The sequence below is a fragment of the Rissa tridactyla genome, chromosome 21 (genome assembly GCF_028500815.1).
Source record: "Rissa tridactyla isolate bRisTri1 chromosome 21, bRisTri1.patW.cur.20221130, whole genome shotgun sequence".
Taxonomy (NCBI): Eukaryota; Metazoa; Chordata; class Aves; order Charadriiformes; family Laridae; genus Rissa; species Rissa tridactyla.
In genome coordinates, this window is record NC_071486.1 from 204,896 (window position 1) to 220,504 (window position 15,609).

At 61.4% G+C, this 15,609-nt stretch overlaps 1 protein-coding gene across 1 annotated transcript; it reads left to right on the forward strand.

The window, feature by feature from the left end:
- The first annotated feature begins 7,963 nt into the window (after positions 1–7,963).
- GPR37L1 (G protein-coupled receptor 37 like 1) lies at positions 7,964–13,418 on the forward strand. Its single transcript, XM_054181346.1, has 2 exons — positions 7,964–8,647; positions 12,606–13,418. Exons 1-2 carry the CDS (start codon positions 7,964–7,966, stop codon positions 13,416–13,418), a joined length of 1,497 nt encoding a protein of 498 aa, XP_054037321.1.
- The last annotated feature ends 2,191 nt before the right edge of the window (positions 13,419–15,609 follow it).

The following is a 15,609-nucleotide window of genomic DNA, read 5'->3' on the forward strand; positions in this document are numbered from 1 at the left end:
CTTGGGGTCTTGGTGTGGCCCTGCCCGTACATGGCTCCAGTAAGGGCTCCTCTGGCTCCAGGGAGCGCGTCCATCAGGAGGGGGTGTCTGTCTGGTGGGACATGGGCACAGCCCACCCAGATGCATGGAGAGGCTGTGGGCAGTGAGAGCTGCCCTGGGGACACAGCCATGCCCTGTGACCAGGACATCTCCAGGGCGGAGGACAGGTTTAAGGGGGACGATCTGCTGTGCTGGTGGCCTGGTTGGTGGCAGCACAGAGAGCCCCAGCCCTGCTGGGGCTTGGAGAAGGGACGGCAGTTGCAGGGGGCTTGGGCACAGGGTCCCCAGCCCCAGCCCTCATTTGCATGTGCGCAGAGCAGGGAAATTCCCCACTTTTCCCGTCAGCAAGCAGCCGAACTTTCTGCACCGTGACCTTCGTCCCCACCCAGGGTGGGGCACCCATGGCAGCTGCCAAATGTCACTGCGGTGCCCCACTCCCCACCGTCAGGCTGGGGATCAGTCCCGGGGTGGGGGGGGGCAGGGACAGACAGCAGCGCTGCCTGGGCTGTGGGCAGCCAGAGGGGGCAAAGACGAGGGGCCCAGACCCTGCCCCCAGCACCCAGGCGCTGCTGGCTCGGTGCACGACAAGCAGGCAAACCGCCCCTGCCAGCCCCCCCAGCACGTCCCCCAGTCCCCAGCCATCCCTGGGCATCGGTGGGGTCGGTGCCCAGGCAGTCCCCGCTGCCCACCCTGCTGCCAGCCCCAGGTGCTGACACCTCACCCCACAGGAAGGGGCAATCAGTGGCACCGGCTCTCCGGTGTCTGATGGCAGATGTTGTCACAGCAGAACATTTCTTGGGGTGCTCAGCACCTCACAGCATCAGGCTCCAGCCACTGTGGCCAGGTGCTACCCATGGACGGCAAGAAAAGGCAGCAGCTGGTCAGGACGGTGAGGGTGAGCTGTCTGATTTGAAGGCAAACTGGGGGGGACACACCAAGAGAGGCCACTCAGGAGACCAAATCTGGATGCGGGGTGGGGGTCTCTGACTGCCACCCCTGCAGCCTGGAAACCTGTGGCCATCCCTCCCCAGGAGCTCACAGTCCGTCCAGGCTGCTCCCTGCTGGAAGGGCTTCCTCTGCACCGGGTCTCCCCGGACACGCCACGACTCTCACAAAGCTCCCAGCCCATCTGTGCCTAGTGCTGGGCATAGACCCCCCACCGCAGGAGCTGTGACACCGGACCACCCTGCTGCCAGCCTTGAAGCCCAGCAGGGGGGTCCATCACCCCTGCCCAGGGATGCCCATCGTCCCGAGAAGTGCACCCGAGCACAGACTGCCCACAGACCAGCTCCCTCCTCGCTGCTTTCCAGGGAGGCAAACCATGGTGTTCCCAGTCAACACAAATCACCCAGACTTTCGCTTGGAAGCCTTGAGTGTTTCGGGCAGAGCCTCGACAGAGGCCAGCGCTGTGCCTCGCTCGGGACTGCTCGGCATCTGTCCTGCTGCAGGCGGGTTATTTTCCACCGGTGCTTCCCCAGCGCCCGTGTTTCGGCAGGCGGGTGGGTTGCAGTCGCAGGTCACCCAATCTGCCTCTCCCTCTGCCGACACAAGCGGGGATGGCAGCCCCGACACAAGTCGCCCAGCACAGACTCTCTGCCCTCAAAGCTCCCCCAGACCTTCCTCCTGCTCATCACCGGCTGCGCTCTACAGCCAGCTGGGGTTTAACCTCCTCGGCTGCAGGAGTTGGGATTCACTGCGAGCAGTCAGGGATGCGAAGCACCCTGAAAGCGACCCTAGGAAACAGGGGGTGATGAGCCCATAACCCTGCGGCGTGGTGGTTTTCACCAGTGCTCCTGCTGACATCCCCCAGGACTTCGTGGGGATGCTGCAATAGTCTCTGTGCAACTGTCACCACAAACCCAAGCTCTGCAGTCCCAGCCACAGAGTGTGACAGTCAGAGCAGGGGGACACAGCAGCAAAGGAGCATGAGGTTTACACCAATGCAGGCAAAAATGGAGCACTTACGTTTGAGGCAAACGGAGAAACCAAATACCTTGTCCCCAAAAAAAGAAGGTGGTGGACTTGAAGATGGTTTATTTTCTATGTTAAACTTTATGAGTGTTTTTGCTCTGAGTGGCTTTTTTGCATTTGTAAGTCCTCGTGCATTTACAGGGAACTTGGGGGTGAATCACCAAATGGGCTCCAACAAAGAGGCCACACTCAGGACCTCTCCAAAGGGCCTCTCGCTGCTTCCAGACCATCGGTTGTTTTATTCCATGGGAAAATACTGCCTTTGCCCTGAGCTGAACTTGCCTTGGGTTCTCAGTTTCTCCCCTGAACACAAAGTGTTACAAACAGAAACACAGCCCCTGCTCACACCAGTGATAACGCTTCCCTGCACAGACAAGGCTGCTTCCAGCCCCACGGCACCAACCCACGGAAAGCCCGGACATCCCCGCGGTGGCCCCTGCGAGGAAGCCCCAGGAACTTGCCTCCTGCTGTGGCTGAAGGAAAATCCCTCCATCATTTTGGTTTCCCAGTTGCAAAATGGGGTTGACCGTTCATGTCATGCTTTAAACCACTAGGAAACCTGCCGGCGGGGGGCAGAGCCAGCATCCCGCAGGCGGCCGGGAAGGCCACAGGGTGCAGGTTCGCTCCAGCAGTGCCAGATCCAGTCAACTCAGCATGACGTGCCCGCGGTCGGACGGGAGAGGCTTCTCACGAGAAGGCGCAGGCATAGAGGAGGGGGAGCCGCAGGCTCCAGAACTTTTCATGGCTCCTGCATGGAGCTGGCTGGCACAGTGGTGTGTGGGAGTGTGAGTGAGGCAGGCTCAGCCCAGCATACCGGGAGTTAATTCTGAGACACAGGAGTCGAAGATACTGGGCTAGTCAGGAACACAGAACAAGGGGGAGAAAGAGGATTGTCAGTGGGGGGGTTTCATCATCCTGTCCCAGGGCATGAAAATCACACCGGAGCATCTTCATTGAGGGGTCATAGCAGCGGTGGGGAGCCCCTCGCTCGTGCCCGCCTCCCGCAGCCCTGCCTTCAGAGCAGGAGCTGCCCGAGCAGTGCCCGCACCAGACATCTGTGTTTACCGTGTCCCCTCCCTGTCCTCTCCCCCCTTTCCAAGGAACCACGCAAGATCACTAACAGCGCAGGGCAAACAGGTGTGTACCGGCCCTGTTACTGCTTTGCTCCCGTGCAGCCCGGACTGTTTGGTGGAAACAAAAGCCAGCCGTTTTCTTCCTCTCATTGGGTATTTGGGCCTCATCTGCTCTGAGTCTCTCTAGCAACGTGGACGTGCGAGGTGCCGCAGGGCGAGGGGCACCCATGGTGGCAGGGGGTGGCGGGGGTCTGGAGCCGCTCGCCCTGCCACGTCTGCAAGGCAGCCCCGGGCAGAGCCGCTTGTGCTATGTGCTGTGAGAGATAGCTTGTGGCAGCCATGAGGAGCTCATCAAAGCTCTCCGGAAGGCAGGATGAAGCCTCGGGGAGGTTTCTGACATTTATACTGTTTTAAGAAAAAGAGTGTTTTCATCAACGGAGAAAAATCAGGGGTGACACTGAGTCCGGGTGCACCTGCTCTTCAGTCGCTCCAGGCTGTTTGTAGTCACAGGGGCTCTCGCCCACTCGCAGGGCTCTGGAAGAGCTGAGCTGTGCTGGCTCTGAATTCCCTGTTGGGGTCTGATGAGGGATGCGCTCCTGCCGAGAGCAGGGGATGAGGAGGATGGCTTTGGCATCTCCTGGAGCCCTCAGTGAGGATGTTCTGCAACACCACGGCCCAGCAGAGCACAGACCTGCTGAGCTGGAGCTGCAGAGCAGCGGGAGCGTGCAGAGAGCAGCGGGGTTGAGGGAGGTCATGGACCTTGGCCTCGGTGCCAAGGTGCTGGGGTGGTGCATGCCACGGGGGACAGGGCAGCTCATTCCTGCCACCTTGCTGCTCTCCCAGCCTGCCTGCAAACTCAGCATCACTGGTGCGGTCACCTCCTAGCAAAAATGCTGCTGATCCCACGCACAGGCAGTCCCGTGTCCCCTCAGACACCACCCATGCAACTGTCCATCTCGGCACATGGCATTATGCTCATGGGCACAGCTATTTTATTGCTGCCTGGGCTTTCAAGCTTCCTCCATCCCAGCCATGCCCCTGAGCTTGGATTACAGCAAATTGCACCAGGCAATTCTCCTTCTCCCCAGAGATCACAAAGCCAGTGAACAATGTCATGCGGATGGGGACTGGGCACAGGTCACCCCACTGGGCTCCTTCTCAAGGGTTATGCTGGAGCATGAGGAGGAGGACACTGGGGCTCCCTGCAGAGGCAAGAAGGGAGTTGGAGAAACTCATCATCTAACACATCTGTCACAGACACTGCCCACTCACATACCTTGGGGTCTCGGTGCTGGTACCCGGCTATCCCCTCCGACCAGGGAGAGACCGTCCAGCAACGTATCAGACGCAGCATCTCCCTCATGACCCCCTGTGTCCCTCCTGAACTATCCCCAGCATCCGGAGAATCGTGGTGGGTACACGGACACGGTGGATGGGAGCTGAAGCAGTTGCTGGGTGGCTTCATAACTGCCCTTGGCTGCAACAAAGCTGTCTTGCTCCAAAGGAAGCTTGAAAAAGCCCCAGCGTGGGGAAGGCATTTGGTGTGGTGCAATGCAAGCTCAGAAACACTTCAGACTTTTGCCCCTTTTGTATCAGATGATTCTGAACTTGTTACTGAGGGGGGTGTCCCCGTGGGCCTGGGAGTGGGGACATGCAGGTCTTAGGTTGGATGCGATTTTTATGCAGACTTGTCCCAAGGAAACCTCCCTTGGGTCACAGTGGAAAGCTCTGACACTGATAAAGTACCTCCAAGGAGATGTCTGCAAAGCCCAGACACGCACTCATCTCCCGAGAAACAGCCTCAACCCGTCTGTGAATTTGGGCTGGAGAAGATAAATGTGCAGTTCCCAAATATTCTCCAGGGCTGTTGTCTGGCTCCCAGTTTGAGGTCAGACAGGGACCCACGCTGGCTGGGAGCTCCTGGATGGAGAGAGGGAAGGAAGAGGAGCATCTCAAAGAGGCTGCTTGGGCAGCGATTCCCTGGGTGACAGAGCCTGCCCAAGGTCACTCCCGTGCCACCAGAGTGTCACCTTGCCCCAGTGAACTCTGCTGTTGTCTTCAGGCAGCTCCATGACACACCCGGCCATTGTGCAACGGACATGAAATTAAACTAAAAATAGCTCCCTCTCCTTACAGGAAAACACCTGGCTGCCTTGCGCCGGGGCCAGGAGGGTGCCGGCTGCTGGCACCCTGCCAGCAGCCATGTCCCTCCTGGCAGGTGAGGAGCGCACCGAGGGCTCCCTCCTCCGAGCCAATGTGGGCACTGAGGAAAGACATCATCCTCCTCTGTGCTCCTGCCCCAAGACCCGCCTTCCCGCTCTTTTTCCCTCGCTCAGCTCCCGTCGCCAGGCAGCGTGGTTTTCCTCCAAGCCTCCACAAGGTGCAATGGCATCCCTCTCTGGGCCACAAGTGGGGACTGGTGCCACCATCTCTCCCACCTGGCCTTTGCAGAGCGAGTTGGGATCAGCACTGCAGGTTCACTGGGGAGAAAGTTTGTGTTATCTGTCCTTCAGTTAGACAAACTTAATTAAAATGCTGGCAGTGTCTGGCTGGACAAGTTGCCCGTGGCGTTGCTGGCATCCCCACATCTGGGCACAGCACCGTCCCTCTCTACAAACTGGACACAGTCCAGCTCTTCTGGGGGTTTGTTCTCCACTAAGGAGAACGCTTGGCTCACTTTAGGCACGGGATGGTGGGCCAAGGCCAGAGCAGTCATGGACCCTGGGGTCGGTCCCCTGATCTTCCACGGATTCCCTGGTGTCCTTGGAGCCAGAGCACCTGAAGTAGTTGGCAGCCCACAGCAGTCTCCTGCATGGTCCTCAGGCTGCCACTGAGCCCAGGCTGAGCCGTTCTTCCTCTGAAGTTGGTGGGCTCCACTAGCATCAGGCCAGTGATCACTTCAAGGCACTGGTCCCTCTGCACCCAGGACAGACCTCAGGCATTGCCGCTGTCTGCTCCTGTAGGACCCAGCGAGAGCTGCGTTCCTTCTTTCCCCATTGGATGTATCCAAGTGATCCTCAAAAATCATGGCATTATCAAGAGCCAAAGAGCAGCACCTGGCTGCGGGAGAAGCAGCGTGAGAGAGGAGACCAGCCAGGCACATCTGCCGGCTCCTGGCCGCAGGGCCCTGGGCAGAGCGCTGCCGGCAGGAGGGTGGGACTTCAAGCCAAAGTGCGGGGCTGGTGGTGTGCCTCCCATTCCTGTGGCCTCTGTCACACACGACGGCTCCAGCGCAGGAGGGATGAAGGGCTTGCACTTGGCTGAGCCAAATGATTTGGGGGCAGACACTCCTCCTGCCCCACCGTGGAGGAGTGTGGGACAACAGGAGTCTCCGCCAGCCCGGCTGCGGTGGCTGAGCACCAAGGAGGACTGAGGAGCACCAGGGCCAGATGAGTGCAACGTGATTTTGAGTGGAGCAGGAGCATCCCACCGCCGAAACCCATGTCAGCAAATGTCCTGCTAGCTCCCCTGGAAGGGGCAGCCCCTGAGCTCTGGGTCTCAGTTTCCCAGCCCTGGCTGCAGCAGCATCAGCTCCCCAGATCCCAGCGGCACAGCAAGAGGCCCACGTCCCCCTCGGCACTCCGGGACGTCAGCCCAGAGGCCCCTCTGGCTCGGGGAAGAGTGGGCACAGGGCCAGACGGAGATGACGGTGGGGTCCCATACAGGGGGAAGATGGTGTTTGCTGGCTGCAATGGGGTGAGGCGTCCCAGCCCCTGCTGCTGCCCCGTGTGGGAGAGGGACAGACTCCTCGAGCTCCCGGGGTCTGGGGTAGCCCCGCCGCTTCCAGCCTGGCATCGCTTCCCCATGGGCTGCCTACGTGCCACAGGGCATGTCCCTAGATGGCCCCTGGTCCCTCCGGTCCCACGGTCGTGGGGAAGAGGTGACAGCGCAGGGAGAGATAACAGGTAGGGGAACAGGAGACTGGACAGAGGAGGGGTGGTGGGTATGGGGAGAGGCAATGGAAAGGGGGAAGGATGATGGGTGTGAGGGGGAGACGTTGGGCATGGGGAGAAGTCACAGGTACAGGGGATCAGGGGCCTCAGTTCTGTTCAAACCCCTGTCCCGGGGGGAAGGCAGTAGGAAAAGCAGTGACAAACCTTGGAAGAACAGGGCCAGCAGATCTGACACCCTGATACGGCCTGAGGCTGGCCAGTCCTTCCTCTCACCCCCCCACCGAGGGCAGCCCCATCGCCCCTCCAGCCCCGGGGTGGTGGTCTGTCGTCCGAGGGCATCCTGAGTCCAGGCTGAGTGTCCAGGGGATGTGCCACGTGGTGCCCAGGGCCGGACCTCACCTCGGGCATCCTTAGTGCCGCCTGCTCGGGGCAGGGGCTGGGAGATCTCGAGTGGGAAGACCTGAGCTCGGCAGCCCATCCCCGTTGCCAGGCCGTGGGCATCCTTCGTCTGGCTTGTTCTGGGGGATGCTGGGGGGATGTTTGGGAGGTGTTGGGGGATGCTGGGGGGATGTTGGGGAGATTTTGGGGGTTGTTGGGGAATGCTGGGGGTATGTTGGGGGGGTTGTTGAGGACATGTTGGGAGGATGCTGGGGGGATGTTGAGGAGATGTTAGGCAGTTTTGGGGGGAAGTTGGGGGGGATGCTAGGGGATACGCAGCTGCCCGGCCTGGGCACTGGCGCATCTCTGAGAGCTTGGCAGCCTCCCTGGGAGCGGGTGGGTGACCAGCAGAGGGCCTGGCTCTGCCGCTTCCCAGCGCTGCTTATATTCTGCCCAGAGCTCTCCGGAGAGCCCAGAGCAGCGGCTGGAGCCGGACAGACCAGCTGCTCCTCCAGACCGCTCCCTCGCTGCCCGCAGCCCCGGGGTCCCTGTGCTCGGGGCTGCTCTGTCTCCCGCCACACGCTTTCTCCGGAGGGTGCGGAGGGGACCATGCCTTCTCTGACGCCACTTGTCCTCCTGCTGCCGATGCTGCTGGTGCTGGGGGCTGTGGCGATGCAAGGCAGGGCTGGGGATGGCAGCACCCACCATGGCTGGCGTGCGGATGGAGTTAAGACACTGCGGACGATTTCTTGGGACAGTCCAGAGGTGCAGGTGATGAAGGAGAGGTTGCGCCGGGGGACGGAGGAGGACTCCAAGTCAGTGCAGCAGTACGTGCCAGGGGTGCGGGTGGAGTTCCCACGGCCCCTCAACTCCGCCAGCCTGCACCCAACCAAGGGCCTGCTGCCATCCAGCACGGACCCATCTGAGCAGCAACAGGGGGTCCCCACCGACGGGGAGGGGGCAGAACCCCGAGCCAACCTCACCACCGTGTCTGACAAACGGTTGCAAATCCAGAACCCCTTGTACCCGGTGACAGAGAACTCCTACAGCGCCTATGCTGTGATGTTCCTGTCCCTCATCGTCTTTGCAGTGGGCATCATCGGAAACCTCTCCGTGATGTGCATCGTGTGGCACAACTACTACATGAAGAGCGCCTGGAACTCCATCCTGGCCAGCCTGGCTTTCTGGGACTTCCTCATCCTCTTCTTCTGCCTGCCTGTGGTCATCTTCAACGAGATCACCAAGAAGAGGCTGCTGGGCGACGTGTCCTGTCGCATTTTGCCCTTCATGGAGGTAAGGGGCTGCACAGGGCCCTGGAGGGCTCAAGGACTCATCTCCTCTCTTCTCTCTTGCTTTGGGGGCAGTTCATGCTGGCCATGGCCTGCCGCAAGGGCTGTGTACCCCAGAGACCCCCATCGTGGGGCACAGCAAGGAGCCGAGGGACGGTCCCAATATTGACCTTCCCTTTGCCTCTGCCCTGGGCCGTTCCTCAGGCTCTGCAGCCAGAAACATCACTGCCAGGGCTGGGGAGAGCCTGTGAAACCCGCCTTAGTCCAGCCAGCATGGGGACTTCTGTCCATGGGGTCCCTCCATCTGTCTGTCCCTGTCCCAGCCTGACACCCCCCAGCGTGTGGGCTCAGCCCCACAGCGTGCTGGCCTGGCACTGGCCCTGGTGGGCTGCTGAGGACAGCGCCAGGACAGGAGGCTGCAGGTGGGGCAGTGCTGAGCAGCACTGGGGCAGGAGAGCCCAGGGATTACATTTGGGAACCTGAGATCTTTGCTTGTCCTCAAGCCTCACGCATGGTGGGCTGGCCACGTTCAGGGTGAATTGGGGACCCTCTGAGAAGGCTACAGGGACTGTGGTGGAAGGGGAAGGCAGAATGAGCAAAACCGTCCCAGATAGCACGGTTTTGCATGGTTCTGCTCTTGCATTGCAAACAAACCCATGTCGTGTGGTGTGTCCCACCTCCAGGCTGGGATCAGCCTGCCCCTCTCCGTGCCCACAGACCCAGCCTGCGTATGCACGTTGTCCTGGGCTCCAAAGCCCGGTTTATCAAAGAAGGGTGCAAACACATGGTTGGAAGAGATCAGAGACAGTGTCAGGTTCCTCAAGACCCTCTCAAGCTTGGTCAGGTCAGATAGGGTTCAAAACCTGCCCATCCCACCGAGTGCCTACTCCCATGGTCAGTGGGCCATGGCTTGTGCGCAAGGGCCCTGGCTCTGCTGCGCTCGCTCTCCCCGGACATGATCAGGTTGCGTTGGACCGCTGGCACCTCTCAGCACCATGCCCAGGCCAGCCCTGCTCCTCCCAGGACTGTCACCATGCTGGGTTGGGACCTGGCCATCTGTCATCGCTGGACGTGTCTGTGCCCATCACCAAGACGCAAGCCTGCTCAGAGGAATAACAGCTGGAAGGAACAGAGAGCAGGCCTTGGCACTCAGACAGGGATGGCTCATGGCTGCAGGGAGCTCAGTCATTACAGGCAAAGAAATGGCCCCGAGACATTGACATGTCCCATCACAGTCCCCTCCCCAACATCCCCCTCCCTAGTCCAGCTTCTGCTGGGATCCGCAGGGCTCTCGGGCACGGGACCTGCCTGCATCCCGCTCCCTGGGTGGCTGGACTGTCCTCTCCTGCTTCACAGCAGCTGCTGGTTGGGGTGACTCCAGCACGGGCTGGGGGGGCAGACGTGGGACTGGATGGGCTGGCACGGCCCCCACTGCCAGGGCTGTGGGGTGACCAGGTCTAAGGCCACCAGTGCCACCAGTGCTCCCGCTCTGTCCTGCTGCTCCGTCCCCCGCTGGCACTGTGACAGTCAGCTCCCGGGTGTCAGTGCCTTTGCGCAGGCTCTGCAGAGGCGTAGGGGTCCCTGGACGTTGTCGGGTGGCTTTGGTTGTGCATAGTCCCAGCAGGGGACCCCAGCAATGCCACCATGTCCTTTGGGCACAGGCCTGGGGTGATGGACCTGCGCGCTGGCTGGCCTGCCAGGCACGGCCCTAAACGTGCCTGTAACAGACCAGCACGACGACGTGGTGTTTGCTAGAGGAGATGGGCAGCCCCTGCCTCTCCCACTGTCTCCCCTGCTCCGCAAGCAGGAGCTGCTCATTTCTGGAGGTCTCCCACCCCAGCCTCTATTAAATGAAGTGTTTGCCCCATCCCTGTCCCCTACCTCAGGCCCCTGACATCTCAGCCAGGCAGAAGGAGGACTCGGAGAGGGGCAGGTATGTAGACCCGTGTTTGCCCGGGCAGGCTCAACACCCCCGATGAGGACAGGAAGGAAGGGTGATATCCCCAGCCCAGACCCCTTCGTGAGAAGGGTCTGCCACGGCCTGTCTCTGAGCCGCCCATGGGCTCCCTGGCCATGTCCCTGTGGGGATCTCTGGGGGTGACACCTCCAGGTGCAGTGGTGGGGCAGCACCGGTGTGCCCCTGGGACAGGCTGGGTCCCCGAAGGAGGCAGGAAGGTCAACGGGATGTTGGGGCTGCTGAAGGATGGGCATGGCCCAGCCCCGGGGGAAGCGCGGTCCTGGTGTGGTGCCCCCCAGGAGGCTGCTCCCACTCTGCCACCCCAGCCGCCCACCCTGCCCTGCCCTCCTGCCCCTGGGCCCCAGAGCAAAGGCTGAAGGGGGCTTCAGGGCTTCTCTGTCCACCTGGGACCCAGCACTAGGGGCCCTTCAGCCTGGGTGGGAGGGCATGGCCAGGCCAGACCTAAATCCCCAGCGAAGAGTCAGCCGCAAGAGGGGACTCAGTCTGCAGCCCAGTAGTTAGTGTCCAGCCTTTCTCTATGGGGCTGTGCAAGTGTTTCAGGCTGCTGGTGAACTCTGAAAGGTGCACGTCTTCTGCCCTCCACTTGGTAGCTTCTTAAATGCTCAGGGAGGGGCACAAAGCCATGTTTTTGGAGCAGAGCTGGCTACGTGGGCTTCTGGTGCCAGGCGGTGTGCAGAGATGTGCCTGGGGTGACCAGTGGTACCAGCTGCATCCCTGCCAGGGCAGCGGGGAAGGATGCTCAGCTGTGTCTGAATTACATGCTAGGACCAAGGGGACCAGGAGAGAGAGAAGAGCCTGTAGGAGGGTGCAGGGGGAAGAGAAGGGCCGCAGGTGACAACCAGGGAGTTGGGCAAGTGTGCTGGGTGCTGGCTGTGGGGCAGAGCAAGGGTGCTGGTGGCTCTGGGCATTGGGCAGAGGAGCTGGGACATGAGCAGCATGTCGGGCATCGGGGCTGGGTGCGGGAGGGTGATGCTGAGCTGGTGCCCTGATGCTGTGTCTGAGGGGACGCCGCTGCGCGTAACCCAGCAGTGATGCTGGGTGCTTGGCATCAGCGCTGGTCATGAGCTCCTGTGCTCTGCAACACTGAAGGGACCAACCCAGGACCACTGGAAAGGGCTGGGGGGACCGTGGGGGGACGGTGCCAGACCTGTTTAGGGTTCTGCCCAGGCATGCAGAGCCCTGGGAGGTTTCCGAGTGCTGGGAAGGTCCCTCAGTACAGGGGATGTTTGTTGGCTTCATGAGATCAGAAAAGCCATGGGGCTGGGGGACACCAGCACGTGACTCTGCCATTTTCCTGGCCAAGGGCTGTGGGACTTGGCTCTGAGCAAAGCTGCAGCTCTGGGGCCAGGACCATGAATGCTGATTGTTACCCTCGGTGCCTTGCCAGCCCTCCCAGGGCCACCGCAATTCCTCTGTCTCCTTTGGCCTCTTCCCTTTGGCAAATGGGATGTTTTTCCTGCCATTCTCAATGCAGCGGAAATTGCCCCAAGCTGGTTTGTGACAACAGCACCTTCAACTCATTTGGCCTGTCCGGGAAGTAGGCAGCAGCTCGGCAGAGCAGGGCTGGGACAAGCCAGCCGGGGGCAGCTGGGGGACCTTGGGGACCCTGGGAAGGTGCTGGTGGGTGTGATAGTCCTTGCTTTCCCTCTCCAAGACCCAAGCAGAACAGAGAAAGGGCCTGAGGGACAATCCTGCTATTCCCACCCTGGCTGAATGGACAGACAGACATCCAGCAAAGCTTCTTCCTTCTACAGAAAAGGGAGCTGTGCAGGGACAAACAGGTCATGGGACATTTTTATTTCAGGGTCACAGGAAAGTGTCTCCAACCCTGGGATGCAGCCACAGGCTGTGTCCCCTCTAAAACCTTGGAGTGTCCTGGGCTGTGGTCTTGGGTAGCCAGGGGTTTGCCACCAGCCTGGTAAAGCCAAGCCCTCTGTGATGTCTCTGCAGCAAGGCCCACTTGTTCTGCCTCCCCTCTCACCAGGTATCATCGCTGGGAGTCACCACCTTCAGCCTCTGCGCCCTGGGCATCGACAGGTTCCATGCGGCCACCAGCCCCCAGGCCAGTGCCCGGCCCATTGAGCAGTGCCAGTCCATCATCGCCAAGCTGGCTGTCATCTGGGTGGGCTCCATGACGCTGTCGGTGCCGGAGATCCTGCTCTGGCAGCTGGCACAGGACACATCGCCCGTGTCTGGCATAGTGACAGAGTATTGCACCATGAAGCCCTCGTCCAACCTGCCCGAATCTGTCTACTCACTGGTGCTCACCTACCAAAACGCTCGAATGTGGTGGTACTTTGGTTGCTACTTCTGCTTGCCTATTCTCTTCACCGTGAGCTGCCAGCTGGTGACCCGGAGGATCAGCGGCACTGAGAAGAAGACTGAGTGCCGAGGGACCAAGCACAGCCAGTGTGAGAGTCACTTGAATTGCACCATCATCGGGCTGACCATCATCTACGGGCTCTGCACCACCCCTGAGAACGTCTGCAACATCGTGGTGGCCTACATGTCCCCCGACATGTCCAAGCAGACCTTGGACCTGCTCAACCTCATCAACCAGTTCTTCCTATTCTTCAAGTGCTCGGTAACGCCCGTCCTGCTCCTGTGCCTCTGCAGACCCCTGGGCCAGGCCTTCATGGACTGCTGCTGCTGCTGCTGTGAGGGCTGCAGCCCCGACACTGCTTCCAGCGAGGGCAGTGCTGACAGCAAGCTCAAAACGGAGATGTCCTCCTCCATCTTCTTTGACAAGCCCCGGGAGTCCCCTCCACCCCTCCTGGCCCTCGGCACACCTTGCTAAGTGCCACTGGGGAGCTGTAGAGATCGATCCACCACCTCCTCCCAAGACCAAACGTTTTGCCATTAGTGCCCGTGTCTGGACGTGGAGCAAGCAGATGAGACAGCGCAGGGGGCTGCGCCACGGGCTCCAAACCTCACACTGGACACATGGGGCTTGAAACCCCAGTCCCTGTGGCTACATTGGCGGCCACCTTGCCTCTGCCCAAAGGCCAGCAAGGACATCAGTACCTCCCATCCTGGCTACTCAGCCAGCCCCAGAGGGGTTGCCGCTCTGGAGATGGAGTTGTGCCAGAAAGGTCTCATCTGAAACTACGGAGGGTTTCCATGGTGGCTTGCAGAGGACACAGCAAACACAAACTGCCCTTGTCCTGTCCCGTCCCCTCCTGCCAGCCCCCTCCACAGTAGAAGGTCCCAGTGACCATATCCCACCAGATCCAAGCAGTGCCTTGTAAGAGCTCAATAAACCAGTAACCTAGAGAACACCGCACACGCAGCCGTCCGGCACCGCCGAGCAGAGCCGCGGGAAGCCAGCGCTTGGGGCTTGGATGGCTCTTCCCTAACACCTGGGGGCCCTGGGGGGAGCATGGGCAGTGGGGGGCCATGAAGGCAGGAAAGCAGCTGTGCCAGGCCAAGCACCGAAGGGCGATGGGGAAAAGCCCCTCTGCCCCCCTCCCTCTGGGGTGATGCTGAGCAGCCGGTGCCAAGCCAGCCCCTGGGAGCATCCCCTCCAAAGCACTGGCCTTGGGGGTGTTGGTAGGACTCTAACTGCTCCCAGTAAAGCCCAGCCAGCCCAGCGCTGGGCAGAGGCGCTCCGCAGCCCGCAAGGCAGCCCGTTGCTCACCCACACCGTACAGGACCAAGGTGCTGCTGCTGCACGGTTCTGCCATGCAGTGCCGGGGGGGGGCCGTGCAGGACCACCACCCCCAGCACCCCTTGGGAAGCCGAGGGGGTGAGCGCACCTCATCCCTGTGCAGGGCTCCTGGCCTTCATCCGCCTGCCCATTGTGGGGACAAAATTGCCCCAGAAGGATGGTTTGAGGCCATCGGGGTTTCCAAGCCCCACACCCATCCCCTGCCCAAGGCTCCTGCACCCAGGGGGGGCTCTGGGGAGCAGGCGGGGCGGTGGGATCGGGCTGAGGACAGGCTGGCCACGCCGGCCCCGTCCGCCGGAGCTGTTAAAGCTCCTTGTCCTGCGCTGGCACCCACCCCAGCCTGCGGAATGCCGGGGCGAGGGAGACGGTTGCTATGGCTGGGTGAATGCGAGGGGCTCACTGCGGGCTTTGTGCAGCATCGACACCCACCAGGCTTTGCTTTCACAGCCCCGTTTCCAGGGAAACAAAAGCCCCAGTTTTCTTCCGAGAGCACAAAACCGGGTTTTTCCTTTCCTTCCCCCCAACACCCCCCCCGGCCAGTGCTGGGCCCTGCAGTTTGGGAGGAGCCAGGTCGGAGAGGGGTCTCATCCTGGCACAGGGATGGCAGGGGGGTGCAGAGCCCAGGCTGCCCACCATGCCCTGACCCCTCACATCCCCACAGGGCGAGCGGGGTCCCCGGGGGGGGTTTGGTGGCGGTGGGAGGATGGGAGCGGGGGCAGCTCTCATGCGCTTGGTCCGTGCCGCTCCGTCCTGAGCCCGGGCCAAGGGCGAACAAAGCCAGGCTTGTTGCAGCGGCCCAAGGGGGCTGGGTGCGTGGGGAGGAGAGCTGGGGGAGGGGGGCAGGGAGGGCATAAGCAGCACCATCATCACGGGCTGCGGGCAACACATGGCCCCATAGCAGGCACAGCACCCCATGGGCTGGGGGTCACCACTGGTGGTCCCAGCCCCGGTGCCTGGGTACCCAGACAGGCTGCAAAAGGCAGAAAGCACAACTCTGGGGAGGAAGAGGGGTGCAGGGGCCAGCCCCCAGGGGACACGGGGCAGGGGTGGCCCCACCAGCAATGGCCACAGCCCCCAGGAGGAGGCTGGTGCAAGCAAGGGAGCAGGGAGAGGGCGCAGGAGCTCCGCAGCAACCCCGCTCCAAACCCAGCGTGGAAGCAGGGCCCTGTGGCAGTCCCGGGGCACAGTGTGGGGGGCAGAGGACCCATTCGGCAGCAGCGACGGCCACAGCCGGAGTCTGAGAGCTCATCTTCACACCCAGACCAAGAAAACGAGGCACCCAGAGCAGTCAGAGCTGGCTCTGGCACCTCTCTGGTGAGCA